At 38.6% G+C, this 18,379-nt stretch overlaps 1 protein-coding gene across 2 annotated transcripts; it reads right to left on the bottom strand.

Moving 5' to 3' along the window:
- Positions 1-3,709: 3,709 nt before the first annotated feature.
- Positions 3,710-17,762, bottom strand: spsb1 (splA/ryanodine receptor domain and SOCS box containing 1). Of its 2 annotated transcripts, none has more exons than XM_054790231.1 (3): positions 17,619-17,762; positions 7,965-8,826; positions 3,710-5,003 (listed from the first exon to the last, which is right to left on the bottom strand). In XM_054790231.1, exons 2-3 carry the CDS (start codon positions 8,656-8,658, stop codon positions 4,876-4,878), a joined length of 822 nt encoding a protein of 273 aa, XP_054646206.1. In that variant the 5' UTR covers positions 8,659-8,826; positions 17,619-17,762; the 3' UTR covers positions 3,710-4,875. The 2 variants fall into 2 exon arrangements, with proteins under 2 accessions (XP_054646206.1, XP_054646216.1); XM_054790241.1 differs by lacking the exon at positions 17,619-17,762 and adding an exon at positions 17,268-17,608.
- Positions 17,763-18,379: the final 617 nt, after the last annotated feature.

Genomic DNA, 18,379 nt, shown 5'->3' with positions numbered 1-18,379 from the left:
TCCATATCATTAGTGGTGATGGGAAATACGGGTGAGCTGGAGACATTCCGAGCTAATCTCGGGCGAGAGGTGGTGTACACTCTGGACCGGTCACCAGTCAATTGGCATATGAGTGTCTGCAAACTTTCCCGGTCTTGTTCAGTCTGGCTCACTCAGACGCCACATCATGTAGCTGACCAAACACGTGTGGTTAGAATTGAAAAAATACAAAGCAGCTCCAGCTCAAATTGTTCACTTCAAAGAATCAGTTTTGTTGGTGACAGACCCATCACTACATTTCATAGCAACCCCCAGATACCATGCACATGCGCCCCCTAGGGTCTGTATGCAGCAGAGCAATCTGATTGAATGCTTACCACACATGATTTGTTATTTCAATCCAAACTTTATTAACACGCGGTCTATAGTAAAACAACTAAAAACAATGACATAATACATCTATTTATAACAATAATGCAAATACATTATTTTTTTTTAAAGGAAATGTTTGTTTTGCAAAAAGTAATATTTTGAACTGAACTGTTGAGAACAATGATTATCTTACTCACCCAAAGCTGCACATTTAGTATCTTGACTTGGATATGTCAATGCTGTCTGTTAAAACATTTTACACTTAACTGACACAGAACAAGACATTTTATAAGTACTGCATATAAAAGTATTTAAAGTTAGTCAGAATAGGGGAGACTGCCTAAATAATGTTTGAGTAGAGTGAAAATCCACAAAGCCCACATATGATCATGACTTTTCAGTTATATAATACAGTGCTAAACTCCTTTCTGTATTTTTCAGTCAATTGCTGTATTTATCTACCTGCAATTACTCCAGTTATGATAAGAAATGGAAATAACAGGACATACTATGCCAGGAACAACAGAATGTTCCTCTTGACTGAAGCAGTAAAGCACAACAACACCGTGTGCTGCTGGTTTGAACTGAAGTGAGCATGTGACACTGGTGCTGGTCTACGAGGCATATAAAGAACAAGTGATAGTATGTTATGTTCTGTTGCCCAATGAGGGGCAAACAATAAAAACTGGAATGTTACTACTGCTGCTGCACTACAGCTAAAACTTGAAAGCCTACAGAAAGACACTGTACAATGTTTGTCACCAGACTGACTCAACATGTTTTTTCCTTTCATTTGGAATAGCTTCAACATGTTTTTTTCTCAAGTTTGGAATATCTTTAAAGTGTAAAATTTAAACTTTAGTGTAAAATAAAGTGTACACTAAAGTCAGGTTTTAACTGAGTAAGGTAAACAACCATTTGTACGGTAGGCCTACTATATTACAATTAGTCATAGAGGTATTCTGATAGGTAATTTCTATGCATTTCAAATGTTGTACAAGAGAGAGGATCTTAGAATAAACAAAAAAGTCGGTGAGCTCTAATGATGTTTGCATACAGTATTTGAATACCAAACAGTCTTGTCTTGCAGACACTATACTGACTGACACAAAGTCAGCAAATAAAAAACTTTATATATGGGATAGGATATCACATTATACCTGGTGTCAAGTAAATTTTGGGTTTGAGTTCAGCTGTTTGTCAGTATCAGATGGGAGTTTACATACACATGCAAAAGGTAAACCGGTACATGTATCACACCAGTGGTGTGCAGTCAGGGCCAGCAAAGCCTCTCTGCTGGCCGAGCCACTATCAGAAGCATTCACCTACATATACAACTGAAATTGTAGGATTTGTTCCATGACATTGTATTAATTTATTCCCAACAGTCTATTATCTTCATTTAGTAGCACAGGGTTTCCCCTCAGATTTTTGAAGCTCTGGTGGTGGGTTGCATGGGAGGACGGAGTGCTGTCGCTGTGTTGTGTCACCGCTGCGTCTGCATTTAAAAACAAATTATGATAAAAAAAAATGTATGACTTATTAACTTTTTTCAAAAACCAGCAGAACATGAACTTTAAGTTGCTGAGAGCACTTAAAGTGAGTCTAAAATGTTGAGCCTCCTTTTGTTACCTGTCCTATTTAGTCAAAGAGTACTATGTGACTGTTGGTACAAAAGTACATTTTGTATTATTTGACACAAACCTAAATTTAATTTGATGCCTTTTTTTAAAGTAATACAAATACATGGGAAATAAATTGTTCAATAATATATTTTTTAGTTAAAAATAACACAATTTTAACAAACACAGATGCATTTTATTGATGGAATTTGTAATGCATAGAGATACGATGACGAGATCCTGAGGCCTGTTGTTGTCCACGGCCATTACTTCATGTTGCAGCATGATAATGCATGGCCCCATGTTACAAGAATCTGTACACAATTCCTGGAAGCTGGAAACATCCTAGTTCTTGCATCGCTAACAAACTCACCAGACACGCCACCCATTGAGCATGTTTGGGATGCTATGGACCGGCATTGTTGCGAATTAAAAATTGTCTGTAGGTATCTTTTGACATCATTCAAACAACAAAACTTCTTGTTCAGTGCTGATGTATTCAATTAGTAAAAATATGGTGATGTATACAGTTCGATAAGCATAACAGTAAAAAAAAAAAAAAAAAAGTATATTTTATGTCTACTTTCAGCTCCAACTCTCCTGTCCACCTCGAGTCCTCCAGCAAGAAGGCCCAGAACTTTGCTTTTATCCCGTTCGACCTTCTTCTTGGATCCTGTCACATGATCTTGCAACGTCTTCCTGCCATTCAAAGTTTTATGATGGTCAGTCTATATGGCCATACAAGTTCCTGTTGGCGAATCCTCTGTCCAACTTACCCTGTCTCAACTGAGCCCCCAGTCACATCATCCATTTACATGCCTTCCTTCCCTACAGGGTTCCCCAAAGGTAAACACCTGGCCAGCACCCCAGCAAATAACACTCTGAATGACCAGTTTGTTTTTGACTAAATGGAACACCCATTTCAAGCCTAAAGGTTACTTACACAGTGTTTGAATTAACTATAGAAGTATTCGTTATTAATGTTTGGGTATTATGATTACATTTCTACTAATTATGCAAAATATAACAATTCTCTAATTTCAATGGGCAAACATTTGTTAGCGAAGGTACAACCCAGATAAATATTTTAACAGTGTATATGGTATTTAAGACAAATGGTGGTCACACCAGATACTGACTGGCTTTTTGGAGCTGTCCCAATACTGTTAAACTGCACATTTTGGAGGGGCCTTTTATTATGGTCAACCTAAGGAACACAAGAAATAATCATGCTGTCTTGATATGCCACACCTGTGAGGTGGCTGGAATTATCAATGCTAACACAAAGTTGTGAACAATATTTGGAGATACCGTAGGCCTTTTGTGTACATCTTTGAGTTCAGCTCATGAAAAATGTGAACAAAAGCAAAAATGTGAGCAAAAACAAAAATCGAGGAAAAGGCTTCTTGAGACGTCATCTGTACTTCTGTGTAGAAGGTGTCGGACGTTTCGCTCCTCATCCGAAGAGCTTCGTCAGCAAACTAATAAGTGCTGGTAGCTTAGGCCTAAGCTGTAGCTAGCTACAGCTTAGGCCTAAGCTACCAGCTAGCTAGCTACAGCTTAGGCCTAAGCTACCAGCACTTATTAGTTTGCTGACGAAGCTCTTCGGATGAGGAGCGAAACGTCCGACACCTTCTACACAGAAGTACAGATGACGTCTCAAGAAGCCTTTTCCTCGATGGACAACTCCTGTACGACTGAGAGCCTACACAGACGCAAAAACAAAAATGCAAAGATAACTGGAAATAATCTTTAATTGATACTTTCAAACAAGTCTACATCAAGAAACCCAAATAAAAGGCAAGCAGTAAGAAAGGAAGAGAGAGGTGTGGCACAGAGTGCAGACTGAGGATCACACAGTTGCACATTTTAAAAATACTAGAATCAACAGGTCAGATACGATACTCGATACGAATGTCGATGGCATTTGACAATGTCGGCAGTGTGATATTTAACTTGTATTGAATCCTAGCAGCACTTTTGTGGATTGTCTTTCTGCTTGACGATCATGGTGCCTTAAAATATACTTTTGTTGCCACAATAACTATTTTCCTCCTTGAGCGAAACATCAACAGTGCCCTGATATGTACCGATCAATTCCGTTCAAACAATTTCAACAAGCTGGTTTCCACATTGTGTGCTGACTTGTGAAAAATGTGGGTCATAACGGCACTAAGAAAGAACACAAGTGTCAAGAGATTAAAAAAAAAAAACAGGAGCTATTTCTTGCAGATTCATGCTACAAATAATCACAGTGACATTTCCTAAGATTTCAGCTTGTTGACGTTTTTCCCTGTCAGATGCCTTGTATAAGCAGACGATACCGTACATTGCTGCAGAAGGTGGAAGTCACGCTACATTAGTCTCACTGAAGTGGTCATCATCTCAGTCCTGTTTCACTATCTATTTAAAACGAATCATTTTTTTAAAACTAGACACTCTCCTTGCAGTGTAAATGAACAAATGCTGCCATCTTGTGGCCACTGTAAAACTGCAACTTTGAGCTACATGTAATTCACCAGGAAATGCAATCACATTTTTAAAAGGCTAACAATACAGTGCTGTCTGTAGTCAACAGGAGAGATACTGACCACTAGTGACTTATGGTGACTGTCTGGGCATATTTTCCATCAGTAGGTGCATAGAGCTCAGTGATTCCTGATATTTTAAAGTTAGAGAATACCATTGCAAAGAGTCATTAAAATAGGATAAGAAACTCAAAAATGAGTCCAGCCACTGATCAGATACACTTACTTGCTAAATCATCCGTGAGCCTTGGTCTGTCTAACAAGCTCAACAAAATGTTGCCAAACAAGTTCAACCAAGAAGGATCCCAGAGAAGAACAAGGGAGAAAGAAAGTGATAGAAAAGGAAGGGTGTGCTGTTGAATGCGACCGTGCTGTCATTGGTAGAGCAGGTAGTTCTTGAGAAATGCCGGCAGTGGCAGCCGATGGATTTCACACAGACGCTCTCTTCCTAATGCCACCCTCACTGAGCGCCGACACAGGTCCATCAGAGACAAAGGTTCAGCTGGAGGAAGAAAAAACAGTTTGAAAAGTTTGCAACTATCATTCACTACTCATTTCAATCATAACTTGTCAGTAACTTTACTAACGATTACCGACCAATACATTAAGTAGGAATGAACTACAAACTCATTTATCTCGGTTCCAGTATGTTCCAGACTTAACCATGATAAGTAGGATTCCTTCTTTATAAAGTATTTTTGTAGTTATGGCTTAGAAAACCTGTTTACGATCTTCTAAATATAATATAACATCAGACAACTATGAAATAACACCCCTATAATCATGCTGATATACATGTTACCCAATATAGTATATATAAATGAGAGAAAATAAACCATTTAAGACATAATTACAAATCGTGCTCGTGTGGGTCACAGTGAAAGTGTTCCCGTGCTAGTACAGGAGCATAATGGGTGGGGCAAGGGAAGTGACGTCAGGGGTTCAGTTTTACAAATGTTAGCTTGTCGTGGGTTATGGCCGCAACAGTTGCCCATGTTATTATGATAATTGTTATTATTGTGCCTGTTGTGAAATAATTTAAATCTGCAATAAAAGCCTGTTGTTCCAGCGATCAAGTCTGCCGTTTCTTTCACTGAACAATTACTGACACCGAGTGACCAATGTAGAGTACTACATTCACAATTTGAATTGTCTTAATGGTGTATACAGTATTTGTATTTTAGTCCATTTAGTCATTTTTATTCCTGAAATTGTTTAATTTAGGCAACAAATATATGCAATTTGCTGAAATATGCATAATATTTTACTAAAAGGCCATATTAAACCACAAAACAGCATGATTTACTGATATGTTTGAAAAACTGTGATGAGTGAAGCCTCGAAATTTGAACGGCAATGTGGCAGGGGATGACTATATTTAGGTTACACAAGGAAAAAAGTTTACACACACACTTTCTCATCCAACAGGAGTTTCTCTGTTAATGGAGATATGAGAGAACAAGTTAAACACTTCTGACACCTCTATCAAACGTAACTAATAGGGGTGTCAGACAACACTCATCTCACGAGATGAGACAATACACGAGTCTAGGTCCACAAGAACGAGATGAGTCACGATGTTGACATTAATTTTAAGAAAAGTACAATGGGGGGGGAAAAAAAAAAAAAAAAGACTAGACAAAAAACTTCATTAAACCCAGTCACCGAACAATGCAAATGCGTTTAGAAATTTTTACTGTTGATTATTCTGCATTATTCGCTGGTAGGGTCTTGTCTGTTATATACCTATTATGTTGCTGTGTGATTTTTTTTTTTTTTTTTTTTTAAATTTTTTTAGTTCTTTAAAAACACCATAAAAATGGTATGTGGAATGATAACCACCCCGCGATTTCTATGGAGCTGGTAAGTTTGTTGTGAGCTGTGTCATTACTCTGCTTGCTAAATTCTTAGCAAGAGTTACTTCTTCCCATGCTTGTGAGCAGCACAGTATTAAGTGCACGATTCAATGTTGTAATTATGGGGAGAGATATATATAGTATATATGAATGCCATAAGTGGTTTATTTGGTCACAAAAACGTCAATATTGTTTCGTGTCAGTTTGTGGGACAGTAAACATTTCAAAATGCACCTGCATTGTTTTGTGACTCGGTTAAATAAACTGTCCCCCCCCATTGTACTTTTCTTAAAAATGAATGTTAAAATCTCGTCTCGTGGACCCAATCTCTCGTGACACCTGTGTTAGTTGCATTTGGTAGAGATGTCAGAAGAATTTCACTTGTTCTCGCATATCTCAGTCAACAGAGAAATTCCTGTTGGATGAGAAAGTGTGGCTAAAAAAATTTTCTTGTGTTGTATATCTAAATATAAATAAATAGTCTTCCCTCACCTTCAAATTCCACGGCTTCACTCTCACAGGCTTTCAAAGATATATTCATGAATAAATCACGCTGTATCGTGGTTGCATACAGGCCTAATCTTTTACTTGATTAATCAAATTAACAAGCTTCAGAATAATCGACTAACAATCAGTTGCAGCCCTAGTATGTAACTAAATTTTACTGACTATTATTCTGAATATGTATGTCATTATAAAAATGTATCAAATCGAATTCCATACTTGCGTCTCGAAACGTTCTCTATAAAGCGTCTAGGTGCTGAACCAATGCAAGAGTGAACCACGCCTGTTTGGAGGTGAGGAGGAGGAAAAGAGGAGGAATGGCAATATATGGAGGCCGGCAAAATTATTGAGTTCATTCTCATTTATCATGCGACTAATTTATTTATCGAGTTATTTCTGAACAAGAAATTGTTACATTTTTATCTTGCGACACACCTAGTAACTAATATACTGTATTTGCGATGTCCTGATACTTTCTCATGTTATTTTACAAGTGACCGAGAGCCATCTTTTAAAAGTTCTCTCTGGCTCCACTTGTTTAGTATGCAAACCACGCTAATGGATAAATTGCACTAGTGTTTCTTGACACTGAACCAAACCGGTCAAGTACATAAACATACTGAATAACACACGTCAACATTACAGTGCATTCAAGTGTATGTCAGAGGAATAGGTGGCACTATAACCCACTGACTTTACTTCCATTTTAGCTAATCAGAAGCCTAAGAAGATACTTAGGTCCTTCAAATGATAGCAATATCCAATTAAGGAGAAAGAAAAACTATCTGAATAGGACTATAAAGTAACATTTCAAAAATAAAAGTACATCTAAGGAGATACTGGCGCACACACTTTGATTTCATCCAGCTTTCCTGTCTGTCCCAAAAATGAAGATATCGTTGACCTAAAATGCAGTTTGTTGGTATTGATGGAAGACTAAAAACAACAAACATGAGTGGCAAGTCAGCTGATCATGTTTCTCAGCATTAATTATGATTGTGTGACCATCTCTCAACAACAATGAATGCTCCCATTGAGTCTATATAAGAGATCATCACACAGAACAAATTATATCAGCAGAAATGTCTGCAGCTTGTACTTACGATCAAGTCCGTTTATGTACCGGATTCGTATTTCACAGTGTCCCCACACAGCGCTTACTACTGGGTATAGCTTCCTGCCTTTTAGTCCTCTGAAGGCCACCCCCAGGTAATGGCCATCCACTATGTAACCCAGAGTCCCTTCATCCATGTCCAAAACTACTAATAGGGAGTCCGGTATTATGAAGGTGTCATCTGGCTCGAGAAAGGAGGGGTATGCTTTTCCTGAGTGATTCTTGCTGTCATGGTAGAGTTTACTCCTGCACAGGTCCCAACCCCAGGACTCACTGTCGCTTCCCACTAGAGCTGTGTAACCTACGGAGTGCAGTGGAGCGTCACTTGTTGCTACACCGACCACGGCGTGTGTGCCCCTCTGACGCATCGCCCAGCTGATTTCCCACACATGCAGTCCCCGTGTATAACCAACACGTCCCCGGATGGCGTCTGTGCTCTGCGCCACAGGGTGCCTGTGAAAAACCAGCTTGTTATCGTCCTTGACGAAGATGTTGAGCGAGCGGTCATCGTTGTTCCACGAGTGCTGGACTTGAACGTCCACGCTTGCTGGTGGCATGTCCAGCAGCAGGTCCAGTCGAGAAGGCTTGGTGTGACTCAAGGCCTGGAGCTCCAGCTTCAGGGGGCTGAACGCTGGATCCCGCATATCAATTGTTTTAATGCCACCTGGGACTTTTTGCCCCATACTCCGGGTAGTTATGGAAGGGGCCCTGTCTTCTTTCTCCTCCCCCCTCCTCAAAGTCCAATGGGGGAGTAGTCGACCTCAGGTCTTCTCCTGTGCTCATGCAATCCCAGGCAGGTTTAATTTCTGCTGTCACTTGTTGCAGAAGGTAAAGATGTTTGTGCAGCCTACCTGGACAGACGGGCATGTGAAAAAGAAGTTAGCTAGCTAGTTGTAACACCATTCTGCTGGAAGAGAATTCAAGCCTTAACAACTCTATAGCATGAACACTACTTGTAATTGTCATGTCATTTGAAACTCATTGCTGTGCTTCTATAGTAGTTATATGTAAATAACATCACAACCACATAGTGACATCATTACATCACAGCAGCAAATGTGAATCACTTGATCATAGACTCAGTTCTTAGAGACTAAACAGCATGGATCAGCTCATATTTATCAGTACTTCAAATCTCAGAACTTTGCCATCTGGAGAAGTTAGCCAATTTTCCATGACGGAAAGATTACGTAAAAGAACGAAGGCTGTTTACAGAAAACACAAACACACTCATTGTGTTATGATAGGACATCCAGTTGTGGTAGTGGTAAAGAATCAGGGTCTCTCCCCCCACATTTTTAAAGAAGGTATGCCCACGGGTCACAACATTAGGTATAGTTGCATTTATGACTTGTTTTTCCAATTCCTGATGCATTAACCTTACTTAGAACAGTTTTCATAAAGTTATGTAGTTAATGTTGGTAACTTACTGAATTTGCAATCTCCCCCACTATACAACCTTAATTTGGACCACCACAGATACATTTTTTTTTTTTTTTTTTTTTTTAAGATTTGACGCTGCCTGTCCATCCTCACTCATGAACACATTATGAAACTTTCTGTGCAGCTTGTCGTTACAACTCCGCATAAAAAATTCTAAATGAAGTTAAATACAAATAGAAGGAATTAAGAAGATTCAAATTGTGAATGTAGTGTTGTACATCGTTTGGTGAGACAAGCACCAGACTGCTGCTGGAGCAACAAGCTTTTATTGCAGGTTTAAATTATATCACAAACAGCACAAAACACGCACTATTGTTGTGGCCGTAATCCCGCTAAAACTCAACTATGCACCCCCAACGTCACTTCCAGTCCTCACATCCGCAACACATTTACTGTAACACAGCCGAGCACGAGTGTTATTAATGTCATAAATGGCTTATTTTCACTGATGTTGACTGCCCTCTGCTGTGTTGTGCCACTGCTGCATTGCTATGCAATTTTGTTTTAAATATTTAAATTCACTGTCGACATTAGGGTCGTTCTCACAGGTTTGAACAAGAAATGCATTAACTAACTTCCGCTAATTGATCGTGGTGGCCCACCACTACAAAATAAAAGCCGCCACACCTTAAAAATGATTTTTTAACTTGAAAACAATGTTAATATATGAATGGACATATTGTATATGCTATATAGATATGTATATAGCTTATTATGTACAGACATATTGACCACAATTAGTTTGAAAACAATGCACCGGAATCGCCTGTCTGCCATGTCGGTCATGTGTGACCAGAAAAAAGTACCGTATGCGTATTGTGGTGACGTCCACTTTGTTCCTTATTATCGTGCAAATAGTCCGTAAAAAGTGTAGTCAATTGATGACAGCTTGTCACATCTATGCCAACGTGTGTTATCGCTCACGTTTCAACCTCGTTCGACTTTCTGGCGTCTTTTGCCCATTTTGCACTGCCTCTCTGTTGGTCGCTACAGTAGCTAGATCACAAGCGAGCAAGAAGTGGCTATCAGGTTCATGCTAACTTACTTTTTAAAGTGTCACTTAATCTTGCTCTCTTGTTGTCATTAGAATACTTATGGCTTGTCTTCAAAACACTAGATGCGTGTCTACATTGTACACGTAGTGAGTCCAGCTTTAGACACTGATGCTATTACTCGGACCTCCAACTGGTAACTCGTAAGCTAGCAGTAGCTCGCCAGCTGATGTTGAGTAGCTCACCAAATTTGCTTCACCTCTTAGTATTTTTTATATGTGTTCTATTCAAACATGACGCCTGTATTTAATGATCAATGAGCACACTGAGTGGAGATGTACTTTGTAAATAAAGTACAATTAAATGTTGGCAGTCACATAAAATAGATCAGTTTTCCTTTTTGTCAAAGCAGATTTAATAATGCTGCGAGTTGGATACACCTATGCTATCATAACCATGGACTCTCAATTTATACTCTTTATACAGGATAGATTTCTATAACAAAAATATTTCAATTATTTTATTTTATTAATTGTGCTATTTAACATAAAATATATATTATTGAACATTTCCCATGTATTAGTTTTACTCAAAAACAGGCATAAGTAAATTTAGGCTTGTGTCAAATACAAAATGTACTTTTGTACTAGTCACATGGTACTATTGGACTAAGTAGGTAAGGTAACAAAAAGAGGCTAAGCATTTTTTGGACTTTAAGTGCTCTCAGTAACTTTGCTATTAAATAAAATTTCCAATGTTCTCGGTTCATGTTATGCTGGTTGTTGAAAAACGTTAGATAAATAAGTTAATATATAAATAATTCTTAAAAAATTATTTGCCATAATAAAAACAAAATTGCAGCTATAGCAGCGGCACGACACCTCGGTGGCAGTCCATGCAGCCCACCACCACAGCTTCAGAAAATCCTAGGGGGAACGCTGATTATTTCTGTACATTGTGAATTTCTATTGGAGGTTAAGCAAGTATATCACTGTACATGTATATCAGGGGGGCAGACACTTTTTCCGCATGCAAGTTACAAGTCAAAATAATCTACCGCTTATCCTCATTAGTGTTGTGGGTATGCTAGAGCCTATCCCAGCTGACTCTTGGACGAGAGGCGGGGTACACCATGGACTGGTCGCCAGTCAATCGCATGGCACATATAGACAACCATTCACAATATAAAATATAACGATGACGAAAATACTTATACATAATTATTCAGTAGTTGTGTACGCAAACTGAGTACCTGTAATAAGTCAGTCAAAATAGCTATGTGGCCTTCATTACACATACACTTCATGTATTATGTCCAGTGAGCATTTGCTATAAAACATGACAGACACTGCATACGAGAAATGAAAAGGATTATGCATAAGACAATGCAGCCGAAGCCAAGGAAACATTAAAAAGCTTTCAGCAATGGGCACATTTTCCAATTCATCAATAAATGGTAGTTTTACAAAACAAACTTGTAGGAAAACACTATAGTGGAGTTCACGATGCGAAGCGCAGCCATGAAACAGTTTACTTTTTTTTTTTTTTTTTTCCTACATAACTAGCCGCTACAAGTGAAAGGATAACTTTTGCTATAGATATCAGCATCTTACGATTGAGTTAGTTTATCCATAATCGGAATAATAAAGATGAAAGTTGTATTATTAGTGTGTGATTGCGGACATCTGTTCTCCACTTATGGTCAGGTCTGGAACCAGTTAACCGCGGTATCTGAGGGATTCATGGAGCTACAAATCTAGCAACTTTTTATGGTCTAATTGAATACATACCTTTTTTTTTTTTTTTTTGCAATGCAGCAAATTTTTCTAGAAGATTAACGAAATAATGCAGGTACCTTAGGGTTTGGGTTATATTTCCTGTAATCTGTCATCTTTCACTGTGTAAAGTTGCGGAATTGCTGTTTGTGACATGTACAGTATTTTCTCACAAGTAATTTGTTTTGTAAAATTTGCAGCATTTCTTGAAATGCTGACTTTTCAACTGTATTAAAGAGCAGCATTTCTTTTGCAATGACTTCCTGTGAACGTACACCATTTTGCGCTGTCCTGTTTGTATTTACTTTGCCAACCAGGGATGAAGGCTCTGCATCTCGAGGTGTAGGTTTTTTTTTCCCCTACATGGGAAAACTGGGTCGGGTGGATGTTTGAGGTGGGCTAGTTTGTTTTACTTTTTATTTTACTACCACTTTTTAATAAATGCGGCATACAGTCGTCCGTTGTTTATTGCGGTTCATTGGTTCTAGTAGGATTCAATATTAATAAATGGAATAGTTTCATAGTTAGAGCATATAATATCAGTTTATTATCTTCTAAAATTGTTTAACATTATTAGAGCCCTGTAGACATGAAATAACACCCCTACAGTCACCTATATACTCTTATTTTATAATATAGTAAACAGGATAAGCAACAAAACATCACTCGCTGTTAGCATTGGGAATGTTCCTTGCTGTAGTATCGCAAACGTAATGTGGGTCATCTAACATTATTGTCATACATAGAAATAATACACTCACAATACTGATAGTTTGTTTACATCACATTGCGCACCACTTATGCGCAGGCTATGGGATCCCTGAAGTGACACAAGAGACAAAATCTACCGAGCTAGCCGCTAGTTTTATTCATTCTAAACTTAGTAGGTTTGTACCACTGTCACAAGGAATGGGAGGACTTTTTCCATTATGTCATGTTGGACTCTTCAATGACTAATTGAATGCAGTTAATGTCTCATCCATGTAACATTACTGACGGCTAGTAGTGACCAGAATACTACATATGACTTGTCTTTCAATATTTTTTTTATTTTTATTTTTTTACGAATAATAGGCCAGTCAACCATGAAACAATGGTCATTAATTAATTAATGAAAAACCGCGATGGAGAAAGAACATGATGTTCAAACCGCAATGTAGTGAGGGACGACTGCACTGGGTCATTATTAATATTCCCAAACGAGGCCTTTGGCATTTGGCTTTTCAAGCATCTTCTTCCCTCCTAATTTTTAGTATGTTACCTTGCATTGCTCCTCACAAAGCTGTCTGCTAGCGCCCCCCCAGAAACAAAGCAACTATATGGCTGACAACAGTTCTCACTCTGTTTGCCATTGTTCTATGAAGCCTGTAGGTGCTGAAGCAATGCATAGAGTGAGCCCTCTTCCTACCTGTTTGGAAGTGAGAGACGCATGCATATGGCAATATTTGGAGGCTGGCAAAATGATGTAGTTCATTTTATTTTATCATGCGATTAATTTTTTATCTTGAGGAATTTTTTTTTCTGAACAAAAATAAATGGCGCAAGATTTCGTGACACCCCCAGTTATTACTATTTGGATGTATAAAGTTACGCTAATTAAACCTTTGCTTGCCGAACATACATTGATACATTTAAGATAATTATTATTTAAACAGTTTTAGGGACAGTACAGCTTTTGCTCTTTGGTCTCTAGATTTCGGCATGTGTTGCTGCAAGGCTGTACAGGATTGTGTAACAGTGAAATGTGCTGCTGGGAAGGCCTCTAATTGAATTGTAGACAAGAGTTCATTGAGAAGTGCCTTAGCTCTTCTTCTAATGCAAGTAAACAACCATTTAAGTGGGTCATGTCTCCTCAATGATTGGAAAACGGGCGGAGGAAGGGGGTTGCTAACATCTGAATGTAAACAACCTCTTTTTCAATGCCTGTCCAGTATTCAGGAAGAGTAAAACATGTTAATTTGTACACTATTGGGGCTCACAATTTACCATCCCCACTCCACAATTGGCAAGAGGCCACATTACAACAAAAACAAGTAAATACACCCCAACAGAACAATAAAAGTTCTTCCCAACAACTTAAAAATAAACACACCCATTGAATAAGTGTTTTTGTTGGAGGGGTGTATTTGGGCAGCCACTCTGGCATGGGCAGGATGAAGTTTCAGGGCCCCTGGGTTGATTTGGGACTGATTAAGATGCAAGAGAAGGGTTTCAGTGGATTTACCGGGCCAAAAAAAGAAACAAAAAACCCCCACAGATCTTAATTCTCAAGGGTGTTTGTTTACCTGGGGGTGTACATTGGGCTTTGGGGTTATAAAGTCATTGAATGTGGAGATACAAGTTGACATGCAATAAATAGAGTGGCGAATACAAGGTGGTACAACATAGAAGAAAGAAAAAAAGTTGGATGTGTATTGGCCATTGTACTTTAGTTGGCACAACCTCTAATGTACACCTACTCTATCCTCAACAAGTAAGTTTATTCCTAATCATTATGTCCGCCACTGAATGAAGTTCTGTATTCACCTGGGTTTGGATGTGCAGTACTGTGCAAAAGTCTTAGGCCACCACTAGGTTTGTTGTTTTTATGATTTATCTCATCAAGGCAGTCACGGTAACCCCTTTTACATGATCTGTAATCGCCAGCCAGCATTGTTCCGCCTTTTTTCTAGGTTGCCGTTCTGTGTAAACAAAACTGACAGGGAATGAAGGGACTGCAACATTCTGCTTGAGTATGGGAGCTGTAACAGAGGCGGGACAGTGCCTGTGTGTGAGGGAACGCCATAACAGGAGTGATACGTTTCACATGAACACTTTTCATACCTTGTTGTGTTGAACACAATCGTCGCTGTATTCTATACAGTAAATCACACCAGTCGTCGGTGCTGACAGTCACACAACTAATGTCTGATCGCGAGTGCTGAAACCAATGCACAGAGTGAACTCTCTTCTGCCTGTTTGGAGGCAGGAGACAAGGAACACAGACACGCAAGCACTTGGCTATGTATTGAGGCCAGCAAAATTATTAAGCTCATTTTCATTAATTGTGGGATTAATTAATTATCGTTCCAGACAAGTGCCCACGAGACAGTTTTTTTTCTGAACGAGAAATGTTCTGTTTTAATCTCAAACGTTTGTGACGCCCCTAATTTTCACCAACTGAGTCACTATGGAATCATTTCCAAGTCGCTCATGTTGTTCTTTAGGCCACGCCCATAAGAACATGGATACCAAAACACACATTTTCACTACTCCAGTATTAAAAAAATAATAATAATAACTGTACACACCAGGGGCATCACAGCCTTCAGCCTGGCTGGAATTTTTCAGAAGCTCAGTTTTTACGATGCCATTTTTATCCTGAGTGACGTACACAATAAATAAATAAATAAATAAATAAATAAATAAATAAATAAATAAATAAATAAATAAATAAAAAAGCGAAGGACACTGTAAGGGCTGTGACTGGTCGGCTTTATGTACATTTCCGGTGTGTATACAACTATTTTATAAAGTGTATAACCCACCTTCGCAAATACCTCTGATTTTGGATCAACTCTGAAAGGTTCATGATGGCGTTGGAATGGCATACGAGTGAGTAGGGCTGGGCGATATGGACCAAAATTCATATCCCGATATATTTAGGTTGAATATCGATATATATCACAATATTTTTTCCTGCAAAGTGAGTTTAGACAAAATCTAAGCCAAAATATGCATGTCAAGTTGTTTTATTAAAATAAATACTTAACATGAGGATGATTTGTGAAACTTTAAAGCTTCATGCAAGATGCACATAAAAAAAAATCTTATGTAAAAATAGCCACAAAAATAAAGTAGGCCATTCTCTTTTTGAAATAAATATAGAAAAAGTCAAACATAATCTTTTTTTTTTAAATAAACAAACCTTTAGCTATGCTCAAATCCTCGGCTAATAAAAGCACAATTTAAGAATAAAGTATGAAGGAGTGCCCAGTTTAAGTGGAAATTTTTAAACGCCAGCAACTCAAAAATACTAAATTGAACAGTAGTATTTTTTAGATGAATATTTTTAGAAGAGACGAGCATGTGCTTGTTTTGTGCCAGGAATACCAACCAGTCAACTGCGTCAGGCTTAGCAACTGTCTGGCTTCCTTGTACATTTATGATTTCAAGTTTGCTGTGCTAAATAATTGTGACTGCGAAGCTCGCTGGACATCGTGAGTCAACTGTTTTCAGCAGGTGTTTAAGCTGTTTTTTCCCCCCACTGTTCCAACAGGGACCATATCTGTACCAATGTGATAGGACACCGCTTTGTAATAGCACACCACTTTGCTTTTCCTTTCATGAGGAATGCAACAGGAAAAATAAGCATTTGTGTTGTGGCAGGAGTTGTGCAGTCAGCACGCAACTTCACACATTCCTGGTATTGGAGTTTGTGCCAAGTTTTAAGGTTGTGAAAAATATTTTTTTAATGCACTGAATTCGTAGAACCTCCAAATTACAGCGCTGATGCTTTTTCCTTGCTGACTAATTCTTCCACCGCAGATGCTGTCGCTTTGACTGAACCGCCAACTTCTGCTCTGCCCCTCCTCCTGCATGCGCAAATCCAGTCTATAGCGATATGGTTGTTTTTGACATCGTGTTTAAAGTAAATATCGATATATTAATATAGATATATCCCCTACTAGTGAGGATGAACAAACAGTGCCTCTGCTGGTTGCAGCCAAGTAGTGCACCCAATTTTGCCTCTAGCAGTTAATCAATTACACCGATGGGATCATTGGGAAATGACAATTCTATTTAGTGATAGATATTTTACTTTAAGGAAAGAAAACACCAGCACAAGCATATGTAGTGTAAATGGCACCACTATCTAACGACAGCCCTCGAAATGACGTCAAACGAACAGGTCCCTATGAAAAGACATTTAAGTTTTATGAACGCCAAATGAACAATAAGATGAGTAGCTAGCATAACGAGTGATGTGGTTAAATACCGTAAGATCACAACGCCTTGCCATGCTAGCTATTATACAAGCTAATGTTTAAATGAACAGTCTCCTGCCATAAGCGAGAGTAGCCGAAGATTAAATACACCTACCTGGAAGCTATGAAGGCCATTGAAGAAAAAATAACATGAGCAAAAGGTGTAAAAATATGGAGAATAGGAGCCGATGAGCGTACACGACCAAGGCTCATTCGTTTAAACTGAACCTGCAGGTGTATTTCTTCGACTATTATGGCGAAAATGTAATTTCAACGTGAACGTGTGTGGAAGCTGTTACAAGACGCTTGGGTACTACTAGTACGTTGTAATTTTTAAAAACAGACGTTGTGTTGAGAAGAAGCAATGAAACAGAAGAGGACAGACCCGCGTTAGCTTCCAGTTTGTTCGTCGTCTACGCGCCATTGTTGAATGACATATCTCTTTTTTCGATGTCGGCTGGCTTACCTTTGACAATCCGATCGAGGACGACATGAATTAGGTGAAGTGATGATGGCTGCTAGCTAACATATCATCAGTCACATGGTATAATGCGCCCAGCTGCTGTGTGCTTGTTAGGACCTCCCTCCCTCTCTGCCTGCCTGCCTGCAGCGGCCCAAGCAAAGCTAACTGTAAATGCTCTTCACTGAAAGCTCTATGGAGTGGTTAAATACATTCGTCGCCCCTCTTTGTTTAGATTATATTTATTTTTCAGTCGACACAAATTGATTCATGATAAAACTTGCCAAGATGATTACATAACTATCATTTCGGGCAGAAGCAGCAGTGTTTGAGCAACTGAAAAGAGTCTTGTTGCTAGGCAGAATTCATTGGGATCATATACTGCCCTCTTAGGCCAATGAAAAAAATGGCACATGCCAGCCACGCCCACTAGTATGACGGGGAACAAAAAAGGTATTTAAATTTGAGCAATACAAACATACAAAACACGTAAAATGTCAGGAGAATACATAAATTGCTCAGACAATAAATTCATTGCAACAAAATAGCAGTCTGAATTCCTTTTGAAAAACTGAAAACATGTTTTTTGTTTGGGTAGAAAATTGCGATTTATGAATATGGCATTGTGGCTGTACTGTTGCATAGTGCAATGTTTCCCGACCTTTATTGAGCTGAGGCACATATTTTATTAGAAAAATCACATGGCACACCACCCAAAAATGTTGTATGACTGGCAAAAGGTAGATACTTCTGCCATTTAGTGGTAG

The sequence above is a fragment of the Dunckerocampus dactyliophorus genome, chromosome 1, assembly GCF_027744805.1.
Source record: "Dunckerocampus dactyliophorus isolate RoL2022-P2 chromosome 1, RoL_Ddac_1.1, whole genome shotgun sequence".
Lineage (NCBI taxonomy): Eukaryota > Metazoa > Chordata > Actinopteri > Syngnathiformes > Syngnathidae > Dunckerocampus > Dunckerocampus dactyliophorus.
The sequence above is the reverse complement of the archived record's forward strand: the minus strand, read 5'-3'. Positions and strand labels throughout refer to the sequence as shown.

Bases quoted from the DNA above. Each gene is read 5' to 3' on its own strand.
- spsb1 (XM_054790231.1), bottom strand. From the start codon at position 8,658: ATGGGGCAAAAAGTCCCAGGTGGCATTAAAACAATTGATATGCGGGAT. The intron at 5,004-7,964 runs GTAAGTACAAGC...TTCTTCCTCCAG, and splicing joins GTACATAAACGGACTTGATC to CTGAACCTTTGTCTCTGATG.